The sequence below is a fragment of the Lepidothrix coronata genome, unplaced genomic scaffold, assembly GCF_001604755.1.
Source record: "Lepidothrix coronata isolate B3197 unplaced genomic scaffold, Lepidothrix_coronata-1.0 Scaffold73, whole genome shotgun sequence".
In the NCBI taxonomy this organism is placed as follows: domain Eukaryota; kingdom Metazoa; phylum Chordata; class Aves; order Passeriformes; family Pipridae; genus Lepidothrix; species Lepidothrix coronata.
This window is the reverse complement of record NW_016690253.1, coordinates 1,763,219-1,777,334: the sequence shown is the minus strand read 5'-3', so window position 1 is coordinate 1,777,334 and position 14,116 is coordinate 1,763,219. Positions and strand designations below refer to the sequence as shown.

At 46.0% G+C, this 14,116-nt stretch overlaps 2 protein-coding genes across 4 annotated transcripts in view; both read right to left on the bottom strand.

The window, feature by feature from the left end:
- LOC108499369 (interleukin-13 receptor subunit alpha-2-like) overlaps positions 1 to 4,312 on the bottom strand; it is a 20,971-nt gene extending 16,659 nt beyond the window's left edge. The window contains exon 1 of the mRNA XM_017819124.1: positions 4,163 to 4,312. Within this exon, the coding sequence (XP_017674613.1) occupies positions 4,163 to 4,172 (10 nt within the window). The 5' untranslated portion in view covers positions 4,173 to 4,312. The remainder of the gene's footprint in view (positions 1 to 4,162) is intronic.
- A 5,311-nt stretch (positions 4,313 to 9,623) lies between these two features.
- Positions 9,624 to 14,116, bottom strand: part of LRCH2 (leucine rich repeats and calponin homology domain containing 2) — a 45,832-nt gene continuing 41,339 nt past the window's right edge. For 2 of the 3 annotated variants that reach the window (XR_001875529.1, XR_001875531.1), the window contains one exon: positions 9,624 to 9,711. The gene's annotated coding sequence lies outside the window, so the exon portion shown is untranslated. The remainder of the gene's footprint in view (positions 9,712 to 14,116) is intronic. The other variant, XR_001875532.1, reaches the window with a different exon arrangement.

The following is a 14,116-nucleotide window of genomic DNA, read 5'->3' as shown; positions in this document are numbered from 1 at the left end:
TACAGAACTTGCATTAAACAAGCTCTTTCCAAGGCGCCAGAATAAAGGACTCGGTAAGTCTGAACAGACCTGTGGCCTCCAGCATGGTGTTATGGATTGCACTGGAAAGGGGATGTCACCATGAGGAGATGTGCTAGGAAGAGCAGCATGAGGCAGTGGAGACAGACTGAGTGTTGCAAGAAAAGAAACCCCTTCTTTGCACTAATAAACTAAACACATCTATCACGGGATTTCAGGAAATGGTGGATGGAATCCAGACTCTCTAGCAATGCACAGTGTCAATATTTACTTTTTTGGTGAGTGGAGACCTCAGTTTTCCATATTTCTTTGCTGATGGTTACTATCCTGGCTTTGATGGCGTCTTAGAAAGGGACAGCAGCTGTTTGAAAGTGCCTGTATCATGTAAGCCAACAAGGCAGCTGCCACGGAGCTGGCTCTGCTGAAATCTTTGCTTTCTGTAATCAGTGTTGTTCCCACTGTTGTTCCCACTGAGACAAGACCCATCCAGCTGAAAGCTAAACAATACACACTCCCTCTCCCTCTCAGATGACTCCATGGCAGGTTCTCGACTGTGTATGAGGCACCCCTTACACACATCCATCATCAGCTTCCTGCAATTCCCAGTGAAATGGTTTCTGTGTGGAACATGTCTCTTACCTTGGGAACACACCCTGACCAAAGTGTCCACATCCTGCTGGATCCTGTCTTCACACTGAGTCATATTCTGCTCCTTGAGCAGTTTCTTCCACAACCTGTACATGCCCTTTGCCCACACAGGGACTTGCTCTGACTCTCCCTCCCCTGCAGCTGGGCTTGGGCTGAGGATTTAGCTGAGCCTGGGAGAATAATTTCGTTCTTACTGTGGCACAGTGTCAGTTCTAATACAGGACTCAATGACTGGATTCTGCTCTGGCACACCAGAGCACGTAAAACTTTTGTGGAAAAGATTTACAAGGTGTGCTGAGGAATTAAACAGCAGCGACCAACACGTGTAGCTGCACTTGGGAACCAGCCTATGTCAAAAATAGGCTCCAGGGGCTGGGGGTGTGCAGGGTGGGCTGGGGAGATGCTGGGGACCAGCAAGCTAGAAGGGGATCAGAAGCACAGCCTGGCATGCCAGAGACCAAATTCTGCTGCTAAATGCACCAGGGCATCACAGAAATAACTGAAATGAAGTCATAAAGCTGGCAGAGCAAAAACTGCTGCTGAACAGGCCACAAATACATGCAGAGAGAGATGTAAAAGAAGCTAAAAGTTATCTCCAGAATAGAAAGGCCCTGCCACAACTCCCAGCAGGAGCTGGGGCAGGCAAAGACCCACTGTCTGTGTGCAGAGCTCTGCTACACAACTGCTCTTGGCAGATCTGGCTGGTCCCAGCACCATGAGCACTGCTTGCAACTGGGTCCTGTGGCTATGGCAGGCTCTGCCAGGGGATACAGGGTTTACAGGGAAGATCTGTGTATTCCTGTTTCCAGAAATGTGCCATTTCCCCTGTTGCTCCGGTTCCTCCCTGTCTGCAGATTCAGATCTGTGCTGTCCAGAGTTAGTGGGAGCTGCTGGCGCTGTGCAGCAAAGCCCAGGGCTGCTCCAGGACCACTTCCTGCTCTTCAGGCAAGAGCAGACAGAAATAACACCTCTAACCCAGGAGACTGAGCTCTGAGCCCATCTGTAGCAGAGAACATGAAAACATCCAAAGATAAATTGTTCTCATCCACACTGTCTCCCCCTGCCTGTTCCACAGGTCAAGCAGGACCCAACCACAGCCTCCTGGACTCTGACCATGTAGCTGCTCATTAACAGTTAGAAAACAACCTCCACTTGCTTCCTCCCACCAAATCCTGCTGTGGGGGAAGATGGACACAGCTGATCCCCCACCTGGCCCAGAGGCTGCCTTAGGGAAGTCCTAAATCTTCCCACCACATGGCTTTGAACCCAGCTTCAAAAATGAGTTTTTCTGGAAAGGCACAGCTCTTAAATCTCTCTGCAATCCTGAACCCAGCTGGAGCTGCAGTTCCTGGACCACGCAGAGCAAGCTCCCAGGCTGGCTGCCATGGTGCTGTTGCAAACCTGAGTGCAGGACCATGCCCAGAGCCTGGTGCCATTCCATGAGAGCAGTTGTGTCACCAGAGCGATGGCAGCCAGGAATCCAACAGCTGCTGCAGTGCTAAACACTGGAGGGGGGCTGACACATTACTGGGACTCTCTTGCCAGGGCCACACTCAGCCTTTTGCCTGCAATGAATGCCCAGGTCTCAGCCCAGTGTCCCTCCAGCATGTGCTGCTGGCAGGCATTGCACCAGTGTCTCCACTGGCCACCTGCCCTGCCTTGTACCATTTTTTTCCCCAGCAGCATTTGCCCCCCAAAGTAGTTACTTTTGTGGTAAAAGTAGAACCATAGAATCATAGAATATACTGAGTTGGAAGGGACCCATTAGGATCATTGAGTCCAAGTCCTGGCCCTGTGGTAATTACTTCCAATCTTGTTTTCAGGTTGTTCCAGAATTAAATAGACATATAAAAAAAAAAAAGAGGTTGAAGTTGTTATTTAAGCAGAAACATTTTGCATGAAGGGCTTTCACAGTAACTATGAAAACAAGTCTGGCAGCAGAGCAAGACACTGCAGATTAGCCCTGAGGCTGTGCATGGGGAAGGCAACACGATGGGCAAAGCAGCATCCCCAATGTGCAGAGAGCAGCTGCCTCTGATGGCACCAGCACAGGCAGCAAAAGGAGCCAATGCTCCATCTCACCATTCAGGCCTTACTTCACATTCCCAAAGTAAGGACAGACTCCTGGCTTTCTCCTGTTTCATCTTTTAAAAGTGATTTTTCCTCCTCAAGCCTCTAAGCCCTTGGGATAAGCAAAATAAGTTTCCCTTCCCTTCTCCTTTAAACTCCATCCAATGTCTCATACTGGAGAGTTAACAGAGGTGTTGGCAGAGGTCTTCTGGTGCAATCACCATGCAGTGGGACTAACAAGAGAAAAGACAGATATTCTGTACATTGAATGCCCTGACCTGGGGTGCCAGGGGACCTGGCAATTCCCACTCTCCTAATTTTTGCCTCCTGCCTCTGTCTCCAGTGGGGGTGCAGCACTGCCATTGCCGTGGGCAGGGCAGAATCTGCTGGGGGCTGAGCATCCATCACCCCCACAGTCCCTGCTGGGCTCCAGCATACCCAGAGCAGGCACATCCCACAGGGACACCAGGACAGCCAAGTCCCCTGGGAGAAGTGCTCTTGGCTGGGAGAACTGCTCCTTCCTGCACAATTCAGCTGGTGAGTCCTGGAGGCACCTCGCAGTCAGAGTCTAATCCTGCCTTTGCTGCCATGAGCAGGGTGTGGAGCCAGTTCCAGAGGGTCAGGGCACGAGCAGGGCAGCTGGCACAGGCAGGAGAAAGGGCAAGGTCCAAATCACCATCACAGAATCGTCCCTGAACCCTGAGCTGCAACTCAGAGCATTTAAAATAGCATCTTCCCAGGGGTCAGGTGTTTTTTTCCTGGAGTGTGAGGGGACAGCAGCACTGGCCTCCTCTCCTGTGCCTTCCCCATCCCATATGGTGACCAGGAATCACCAATGCAAACAGCAGCCCTTTATGGCTCACATAAATATCTTATTGGTTTCCCTAACACATGCAGATCTTTGACATTCAACCCAGAATAACTGCCTGGGGAGGACAGACAGCCCCTCCATGATATCTACTGACAGCTCTTATCAGCAAGCCAGTGCTGAATTAGGACAAGCCTAAGTACTGTTAATTATATGAAAAGATGTTTAAATCTTCCCATGAAAGAAAAAAATATAAGACACTTAAATTAGGAATGACCACAGGAAGGATTTCAGAACAGCCAGAATGTGGCTGGAAAGGGATGAGACACATTGGTCCAACAATGGTGTAAACACACACACAAATACACACATGCTTGTTTGAAAATACATAGTTTAAGCATCCCCATGAACTCTGTGCAGATACGACCAAAGTTATTTCAAGAACACAAATACCAGTGCCACTTAAAAATAAAGAAGTGCTGGAAAACTCTTTCAAATTTATATAGAAATTATGGTACGTGTCAATCCATATTCTGCACTACACTTGAACAGCTACACTGAGTTTCAAACACACACTCACAGAAAATAAAATTAAAATATAAAGTAGTTATGGCTTACCACAAGGCATCAGGATTTTCCTTTGAGCCAGGTAACACACAACACAAAATATTTATTAGCTCTTAAAAAGCAAAAACTGGAACAGTAAAACAGAAGAAAAAGTCCTGAATATGTTCCTGTTTCTAGAGAGTAAGATTCAAACAGCTGCATGTGAACAGCCAGCCTGGAAGTGTTCTGTGTGCAGAATGCACATGAAGAAAGAGGGAAAACCACCAGTGCTCACAAGCATCTGGCTCGACATCCCCTCCCAGGGAGCAGAGTAAGCACATTACACTCATGGGTTGTAGTAAACAGCTCCACAACGATGTGTGAGGGATTTTCCTGCCACAGGGTGCAATTTGATCAGGAAAACCTTGATTAGTGCGAACTGAAGAGTTTTGTGGTTCCACCGAATTTCCAACAGACTCCTGCCTGGTTGTGGGCCAGCTCCCAGAGGTGCTGGGCACCCCAGCTCAGGGACAGTGCCACAGGCAAACCCGGGCAGCAAGGGGCTCACTGGGGGCTCTGGGGTCTGAGGGCTGGGCAGGGGCTCTGGGGTGAGCAGACGGGAAAACCTTGACAATCCTGGCTGGTCTGGGAGGTTGCAGGTCCCCCCAGCTCCCATCACCTGCAACGTGGTGACTGCTGCAGGTCTGCACATCCTGGACCAACATCAGCACCTCAGCTGTGCACAGACAGAACTCCATAGCCAGATGACAGCGGGACCTCCTTATTTGTGGGGGGAAAAAGAACCCCAACAAACAAAAGTGTTGTAAAGTAAAACACTTTTTTTCCACTGGGAAATTTTGTTGTTTGCATGGGGCTCCTTGACCAAAGAACAACCTCACTCCATTGTTTCTCCTGAGAAATATGTTTTGACTAGGGTCCTGACCAGATGACTGTTGCTTTCAGACGGGCAACAGAGAGCAGCTGGAAAAATCTGCCTCAAGCAGCTACAGGCAGACGTGACACTGGTGGGATGGAGCTGATTCACTGAGAGCTCAAACCTCACGTCCTGAGGAAGATGCTGGCTCTCCACCTAGAAACTATTATCATGCTGAAGAAGGACCTGCTCGCAGGACTGGTCTCCAGGGAGCTGCAGCTGCAGCTGGTTGGTCCTCCCCAGCACCAGCTGGCCAGTGAAATCAGGAAGAGGTTAGATTTCACAGGAATAATTTGTCTTGTGGATGTTCTTACACAGGTTTGTTCTGCAACAGGAAATATGATTAGGGGAAGAGGGTAGAGCAGACTCTTGTGTTAGCACCGAAATCCCTGTACGGCCCAGGAGCATGGCTCCATTAGGGAGCAGTGAAAAGGAGAGCAGAGGAACAGTAATCCAAGCGAGATGGATGAGCTGCTTTGCAGCTCTGCTCTCTGCAAGGCATTCCTGGCAAGGTGCCTCTCCCCAGCAGCTGCTGCAGGACTGTGGTCTGCCAGGGAAGGTGAGGATGGGATAACAGAGCCTCTTGACAGGGTGGTCTGGCTAATCCTGCTCAGCTGGGCTTGGAAAGGCAACTGTCCCCTGCCATGCTGGTAGTGGGAGAGCCCAATTCCAGCCAGAGGTTTCCTTGGGATGTTGGAGCCAGAAGGTTTTGCCAGAAAATTTATCAGCAATTTATAGCACTGATGAAGGATTAGGTCGACGTGACCAGACCTGAAGGTAACACTGCTCAAAGCTCCACAAAAGCACAGCAGATTAGCAAAGCCAGAGCCCTGGGTGGGCCGTTCCCACACAAGTCTCCCAAAGGTCCTTTTTAATAGGGGCTGTGTTGGGTTTGTCTTCTGGAGAAGTTCACAGAGCAGCATTTGCAGCAACCACAAATGTAAGGAATTACATCTTTGATGTAAATCGACAATGTTTGATTCCCCACGGATAAAGGAGTACTGAATTGCCAGAGCCAAAAATCTGACCTCATGGAAAATGTGCAGTTCCCAGTCCAGTGAAAAGATGAACCAAGGCACTACTGAAGAGCTATACAACAGTGACTTACTGGTTCAGTCCCTGCCAAGACATTGCTGCAAAACCCACAAAGCAGACAAATGCCTGAATTCCCAGACAACAACTGCTGAGTGTGCAGAGCTTGTAACACCCAACAAACCACCTCTTCAAAGAACTCCAGCACCTAGAAGTCAAGTGTATCCCAAAATCCATGTTTTGTCTGAATATAGGCCCTACCCTCTGATGGCTGGAGGTAGATTTGAGTCCTCAAACACACAGTTGTCAGGCAGCATGTAGTGACAGGACAAGGGGGAATGGCTTCAAACTGAGAGTAGGTTTAGATCAGGTATTAGGAAGAAATGCTTTCCTGTGAGGGTGCTGAGGCCCTGGGACAGGTTGCCCAGAGAAGTTGTGGATCCCCATTCCTGGAAGTTGAATGGGGCTCTGAACAACATGGTCTAGTAGAAGGTGCCCCTGCCCACAGCAAGGGGGGTGGAACTAGATGGTCTTTAAGGTCCCTTCCAACACAAACCATGCTGTGATTCCATGATTCTGTGCTCAGTGTCTGAGCTCCCTGGAGTGTAATTTCAGGTTACAGGGATGCTGCAAGCCAGGGCTTTGGAAATCCTGCTGCTTCCAGCTCTCAGTAGGAAACCAGAGCGTGGCACCTCAGTGTCACAAGTTGTTCTCACCCTGCCAGGCTGTGCAGCAATTCACAGTTTACTCTCAGTGAGGTAGATTATCACATTTGCCGTGACAAAGATTATGTTCACACACAAAGTGGGGGAAAATGCAAGAGACTGTGGCTTCTAGTCGAAACAATACAGTTCTCATACTGCATTTCTCATGTTTGGGCACCATTAAAGGCACTACCATTTCCAAAACAAAGCCAGGCTGGGATAGTTTAAATGTAGATCAGTTAGTGATAGGAGAGAACTGACATTTGCTCCAGTTTCACCTCGAAGGCAGGGTTCAAACATTTTAAAGACTGCTTTTACAAACAGAAATATTGGGTAACACCCAACATCTGAAGTCTAATGCTTGAGAAATACAGAATTCTTGCGGGCACAGGCTCTTCTGGGTGTGCAGGATTAAGCCTAAAGATCATAGTATTACTTCCTACTGCTTCCCTTCTCTGACTTTCACAAGTGCTATGTTCTGTTGTTGGGGCTTGCCCTGTGTTATTAAGAGTTGCCTTTGCAGATTTGAGTAATACTGTGAAGATGTACGACAGGAAAAAGAAATATTTCAACAGGCTTTAAGAAACATACTAATAAATCCTTCACCGATATATTAATCAATTGCCACTTACAAGATGGATTTTAGCTGGTGGAGGAAGATTTGTCTCAATAGGGAAAAGAAAAATATTTATTTTAATTAAAGGATTTCAGCAGTTTGCCTGCTTTTGTGAAAGACATTCCTTAATCCTGTGGGTGCAGCAATCTGCACTCTTCTGAAACTGAGTTGTGCTCTCATAAATTCCTCAGAAGTTGGCTGAGCAGTGACTTTACTCAGTACATTTTCAGTCCAACTACAGCCTTGAATATTAAAGAGTTGCCTTCTTCTCCCAGTCTTACACCACCTGTCTCTGCAGAAAGCCCCTGGGAACTGCTGCAGGAAGAGGCATCCTGTGATACTTCCTTAGTGAAATCCTACTGCTCACTAAGTCCCTCAAGGCATAAAGTCCCTTGATCCCTGCATTGGCTCAGCCCAAACCGTCTGATATGGCTCATTATACACCAAATTATAGTTAACTAACAGGGTTTGAAGAAAACCCATGTATTGTTAGGAACAGGATAAGCAGGAAAGGTCTTCACAGACATTCAGCCACTGAAATGGGTATGCCTTCAGTGCTGCCAGCCTTTAATTCCAGAGGCTGGGATTGCAGGTAGTGATGCACAGCAGCACCTCCTGGCTCTGCTGGGTCAAGAGCTGCCAGTTCAGCCTGGTGCCCACCCTGCCCTGCCTGGGGCAGAGGGGTGAGCACTGGGGATCCTGTGCTGGCTGTGTGTGTGCTGAAGAGAGAAGGGGCTGGAGGGAGAAGAGAGGGGGCTGCCCAGAACAAAAGGGACAGAGCTTGAGAAGAAGCAAACAAGCCACAGCCTTGGCTTATCTTCCAACCCACAGCATCTGCCCCTCATTCGCTCCCTGTTTCATAGTCTGAGAATATCAAGCACTAAAAAAAATTTTCCCATACTTTTAGGTTTTATGTGTCTGAATGTTTGACATAGAAAACATTCATCAGAGGTCAGAAATTTCTGGTCAGCAGAATACAAGTTAACCACTGTCTTCTTCCTGCTGGGGAGGAGGCAAGTAAATAAACTCCCCAGCCTTAATCACTTTTGACAGCCCAATTTCAACTGCCTCATTTTGATTAGAAATTTGTCTCCCACGCTGTTTAAAAAATTTCTGGCCTGCAGCAGCACTTTTCATGACCACTCAAAACTGTGAGCCTGACTAAACAGTGTGGGGCAGGGTAAAAATGCCTTTGGAATCCCTTGGTCCGTCAAAATCACAGCAGGCCTGACAAATCGACCAGCAACAGAGATACATTTTCATATCAATCCAGCTGTTCATTTTGGAAATATCAGAGTATACTCACTTGTGAAGAGACATCCCACCTTCTGTTTGCCAGCTGACAGGAGCACCTGTGTGCTCCCCAGCTGTTTTCCTAAAAAAAATCATGGGATTTGGCACAACCCACCATCCACAGCTGTCTAAAGGCTGTTGGCCAACCAGGGCTTCCTGAGGCCCCGCCTGGGGAGCCCAGAGCCAGCAGGCAGGGCAGGGCAGGGCAGGGCAGGGCAGGGCAGGGCAGGGCCAAGGCTGGAGGGACGGCTGGAGATCGTCTGGTCCATCCTCCTGGGCAGAGATGGGCCAAACACACTGACAGTCAGGCAACTGGGTTACAATCTAAGCAAGACACAATTTAGCCCCAGGCTAAGTCATCCACTCTGCTGAGGACTGGCTGTAGGGGAGGCAGGTTTGGAGCTCACCTGGTTTGCTGAAGGGATGCCAAGACTGTCCACACTCAGTGGCACTGCTGGAAGCTGATGGAGAACTGAACCCCCTTTAGGTGGCCCTGAACACCACCCAGGTGTGTATTTTTTTACAGTGTGTCACTGCCACATCCTTTGCTTGTTTTGGGGGTTTTTTTCATGTTTATAAGCTCAGAAAGGTAACAGCTTCAGTGGTTACTTTCATCAAGTAAAAGTGTTTTGTACAAAGAAGCTGCAAAAGTGGCAAACAGCAGAATACTCTGTTCTCCTGGAGATCAGAGTGCAGGAGCAGTTTTCTATGACCAAAATAAAGGGGGTTCAATGTCTGTGGGCACAGCACAACCTGCACTCAGCAGTGAACACGGGATAAGTCAAGTTGCGATGCTGACAGGCAGCTGCAGCCTGTCAGAAAGTGAAAAATACCTACATGTTTTTTACCATTGTTGAGTAAACTGTCAATTTTAGCACAAAAGTGTTGTGGCTTTTTAAAAGACAACAATAAATTTAGTTTTAAAAAAATTCCTATTTAGAGAAACTAAATTTATCCTTCTGTGCATAAGGCTTTCTTGGTTTATGTTGAAGTCCAAGTGAAAAAATCCAGATGGTGGAGTGGTTTCTTTTCCCGTTTGTACCTGAGGGAACAGAAGTGATAAGATGTGATCTGTTTTATACATTTCTTCTAAGTACATTATAGCAACTCTGAATTTGCTTTCAATAAAAACAGAACTCCTTGCAGTTTGTTGATATCTGAAAGGCCAGAAGATCTGACCAAAAGAAATGAAATTGCAGTTTGGGGGCACATAAACCCTAAAAGAATCAAGTATTTTTCCTAAATACAAAGTTCGTCATTTCAATTTATGCATCAAACAAAACTCTTAAACTTGCAGTGAAAGAACTTGGAATAAAATGTTAATGTAAGTTATCGAAAAGAGCACAGTCAGACCCAGCCTGTGTGATAAGGCTCTTTCTAAGCCACCAGCAAGAGTGAAAAATTGGCAAAGGGAGTTTTGAAGCTCCCAAATATACAAATAAGTCTCGATGATGCCATATACAGGCAGTACTACAAAACTGTATAAACAGGCCAGCATGGGACAGCTGACAGAAGGGCAATAGCACAGTAACAGATTAGGTGGCAGACAGAATTATCTCTCGATAATTCTTGACCACACCAGCGAATTGAGCCTCTCTTCTTTTGCAACCCTTAGTTTGCATATACAGGCGGAAAGAAACAGAGAATTCCCCTGCCATTTCATCAGAGACAATATAACCATCATTTGAACTGATATTCCTGGGAAAAAGAAGTTTGTGTTGCTTGAGCCAAAAATTACCAATTTATCACTGTTGGCAGAAGCATCTCAATTTCATCACTGTATAAATGTCNGAACAGAATGAACTATTTCAGCACACAGTGCAATGTGCAAACTAGACACATCATCCAATGATTAGTGGACAAGAATAGCTTTAACATAAACACTATTTCTGAGTGAATTCAATACTACTTATCCTTTTCTAAATTACACCACTGAAAGTTTTCAGAGATAATCCTGCTTTCTTTCACTTTTGTTTCTCAGGGGCTGAAGAATACATAGTGTGGGATGGTTTGTCTTATCAAATATTCTTAAGAAGTTCATGCACTTAGAGGCTTCTGTTAGGAGACAGTGTTTGTTATCACTTTGCTTTTTTCTTCTCCTTCTGATAGGAGAATATGGCATTCTGGAGATCAAAAGCAAGTGGATGAAATGAACAATGTGGCATCAGCTCATGAATTCATACCTAACTGAAACATCATAATACTTATTAACACAAATTAATGTCTACACTTAACATATTAAGTATTTTTCACTCAGGCAGCAAAAGGATTTCAAAAAAACCCACTAACTTTGGAGCAGAAAAATATCTGTAAATGCATGAGGAGAAAAAGCAACAAACCTTGTTGAACTGCTGAAGAGCAGGAAATGTAGGTCCAACAGTTTCACGGAAGATAAAACTGGCAGTGTGCCACTGCCTGGGACAGAGTTAATTTTCATCTTAGAATCACAGAATCATTAAGGTTGGAAAAGATGCCTGAGGTCATCCAGTTCAACCAGCACCACTGTGTGCACCATTAAACCATAGCCAGGTGCCACATCCACACAGTTTTTGGATACTTCCAGGGTTGGTGAATCCACCACTGCTCTGGGCAGCCTCTTTCAGTGCTTGACCAGCCCTTCAGTGAAGTAACTTTCCCTGATATCCAATCTAAACCTCCCCTGGCACAACTTGAGGCCATTTCTTCTCATCCTGTTAACTTGTTACCTGGAAGAAAGGACTGACCCCCACCTGGCTACAACCTCCTGTCAGGGAATTGTAGAGAGTGAGAGCATCCTCTCTGAGCCTCCTTTTCTCCAGGCTGAGCCTCCCCAGCTGCTCCTCATCAGACTTGTCCCCCAGCTCTGTTGCCCTTCTCTGGACACGCTCCAGCCCCTCAATGTCCTTCAGGAACTGAGGGTCCCAGAGCTTGACACAGGATTTGAGGTGTGGCCTCACCAGTGCCCAGCACAGAGGGACCATCACTGCTCTGGTCCTGCTGCCACAAGCCAGGATGCCATGCCCACCAGTTTCTCCAGGAGAAGGGGAAACAGTGTCTGTAGAAACTACAGGAAGCCTTTGCTCCACTGTAGTCCAGGCAGACACATCCACAGCCTTTCCTTCCTCCCTGGTCATAAAAGGACATCAGGTTAGTCAAGCAGGATCTGCCTTCCATAAAGTTGTCAAGATTCTGGTGATGAAATAATTATAATAAAGCCACAATTATAATACTCCAAAGATAGATGTTTATTGAGTTGCTGAAAAATACAAGTATTCCAGTAAGTCTGTCACATTTAAATGTTAGCTAAAAAAACCCCACAGAAGTACCAGATACAGTCTAGTTGTTCTACTTCCCCACTACATTGAAAATTATGGTAAGATGATAAAAAAAAATCAAACCTTTAACAATCACCTGTGAATTTCAGAAAAGTTAACAGGTTCTTATTTCTCTTATATTGCCCTTACTAGTAACTACGAGCTATTGTGCTGAAGTTATGCACTGGTCAGCTCTGAAGGCAATGTGTTATAAGCTGTGAAAACTAGGTATTTGTAGCATAATTTACTCTTTGGCTATATAATCAGAATATTATTAGCATGAGATTTTCATTATTAATGAGGCCTAACTAATTAAAACCTCTAATAACTACATACACACTTTCCAACAGATTTAATCCGCTAAAGTCATTCCCACATTAAACTTTCACCCTTTTTAAAAAATATTCTTGGAAGGGTTCTAACAGCCACCTGTAGCCACCTGACTGGTGTGTCTGAACACAGAATCAGAAACAGAACTCTGTGAAAAAACAGAGGAGTAGTCAATTTTTTTCCCCCAAATCTCAGTCTCCACAAAGTCAGAGTATCAGAACAGCAACACTTGCCTGGGGCACCATAGTTACATCCACCTCTGGCGTGGACAGATCCTAATGAGAAAGTTAAAAGGCTACAGTGGATTGTAGCCAATGCAAACCTGCAGCTGCTGAGAGCAACTTGTCCAAGTGCTCTGCAATCAGGACTTAAAGGGAGGCTGTAAGGGCAGACACAGCACAAGAACAGACACTGCAGGTACCTGAGACTGCGGGGGAAGATCCAAGTCTGAACGGAAAAGTTCCATCAGCAGCAGTTCACCATCTTTGAATTAAGAAACAGAAGCTTGGTGTGACTTGCACAAGTTGCTGCAGTCAGCAAGACCTACACAGAACCTAAGAACTGCTCCTGAAGAATCACTGGGTGGTGGGAGCACTGCAGTAAGGATCATTAAGTGTATTGGGTGCCTTTAGTCCTCACACACTGCCAGAACCCCTGCAGCCTGCCAGCCACAAGCACCTTCACCAGAGCAGGTGCTGTGAACTGTCTACATTGTGTTTATAGATGGAGCCTGCTATTTACCAAACTTTTAACACCTCATGACTCAGTGAAAAAAGTCCATGTCTAAGACATATTATCCACAGCTGATAATCAAAAGATAAAAGAACATACGAGTTTGTGGCACGCTGATCAAACGTACCAAGCTCAAATTAATACTAAAATTACATTGCAAAGCTTCGTGACTTTTACATTTCTCTCGTGGGAATCACAGAGGGTTATTTGCTTACTTTGATTATTCAAGAGTGACCTTCCCCATGAAGATTGCCAAGGACAGACAGGAATCTCGTGGTTCATGGAGTTCAGTGCGGAACAGAGGGTTCTGAACGCGGTATCATTCCCCTTTAACACTCAAAAAGCCTTTTCATAAGAGGAAAGTTTTTTTTAGAGCTGAAAACTGAACAACAGGCTCAGAACATTTCAACTACAGACCCCTTAATGGTAACAGCAAAAAAAGTTCCAGCTGTTGAGATGCCCTTGTCAAGGAACAGTGTTCACTCTCCTTGTAATGCTGCTCCCCAATTTCTGCTTTATAGTGCCAAAATGTGCTTCACCAGAAAACAAGGAGCAGCTGGGTGTGTGCAGGTGAAGAACAAGGTCTCACAGGGGAAAACATCTCTTAAAAAGGAGCACTTTCAAGTCTAAATATAAAATTGTCCACATCATTAAATAATCAAAAAGAAATTAAGGTAAAATAAATTTCATCATATAAAATTCTCTTTTAACCCCCATTTGAATAACCCAACTTAACTACAGCTCCAAAACTCTGGCAGTTCTGTTTCCCTAATCTGGATCTGCTAATTAATGACTGCAAATCACACAGATTATCTGTGCTATTGCCAGGGAACAGAAGGGAAGCAGATCACCTCTGTCAGGAGGAGTTTCCATACTGGATTAAGCTTATCATTAGCAAGACTCAAAAAACTCTTGCTGTTCCAAACAGACAGGCCAGAAGACATTGGGTGGTTTTCATGTTGTGTAAGACAGGAAAGTGTGTAAGAGTATAAAGACAGGGCTACAAGTGAAGGCATCTTGATCTTCACATATTCCCACCACTGCTTTCCCTGCTGGTCAAAGCCCAACATACTCCATGTGTGGATGTGTCCC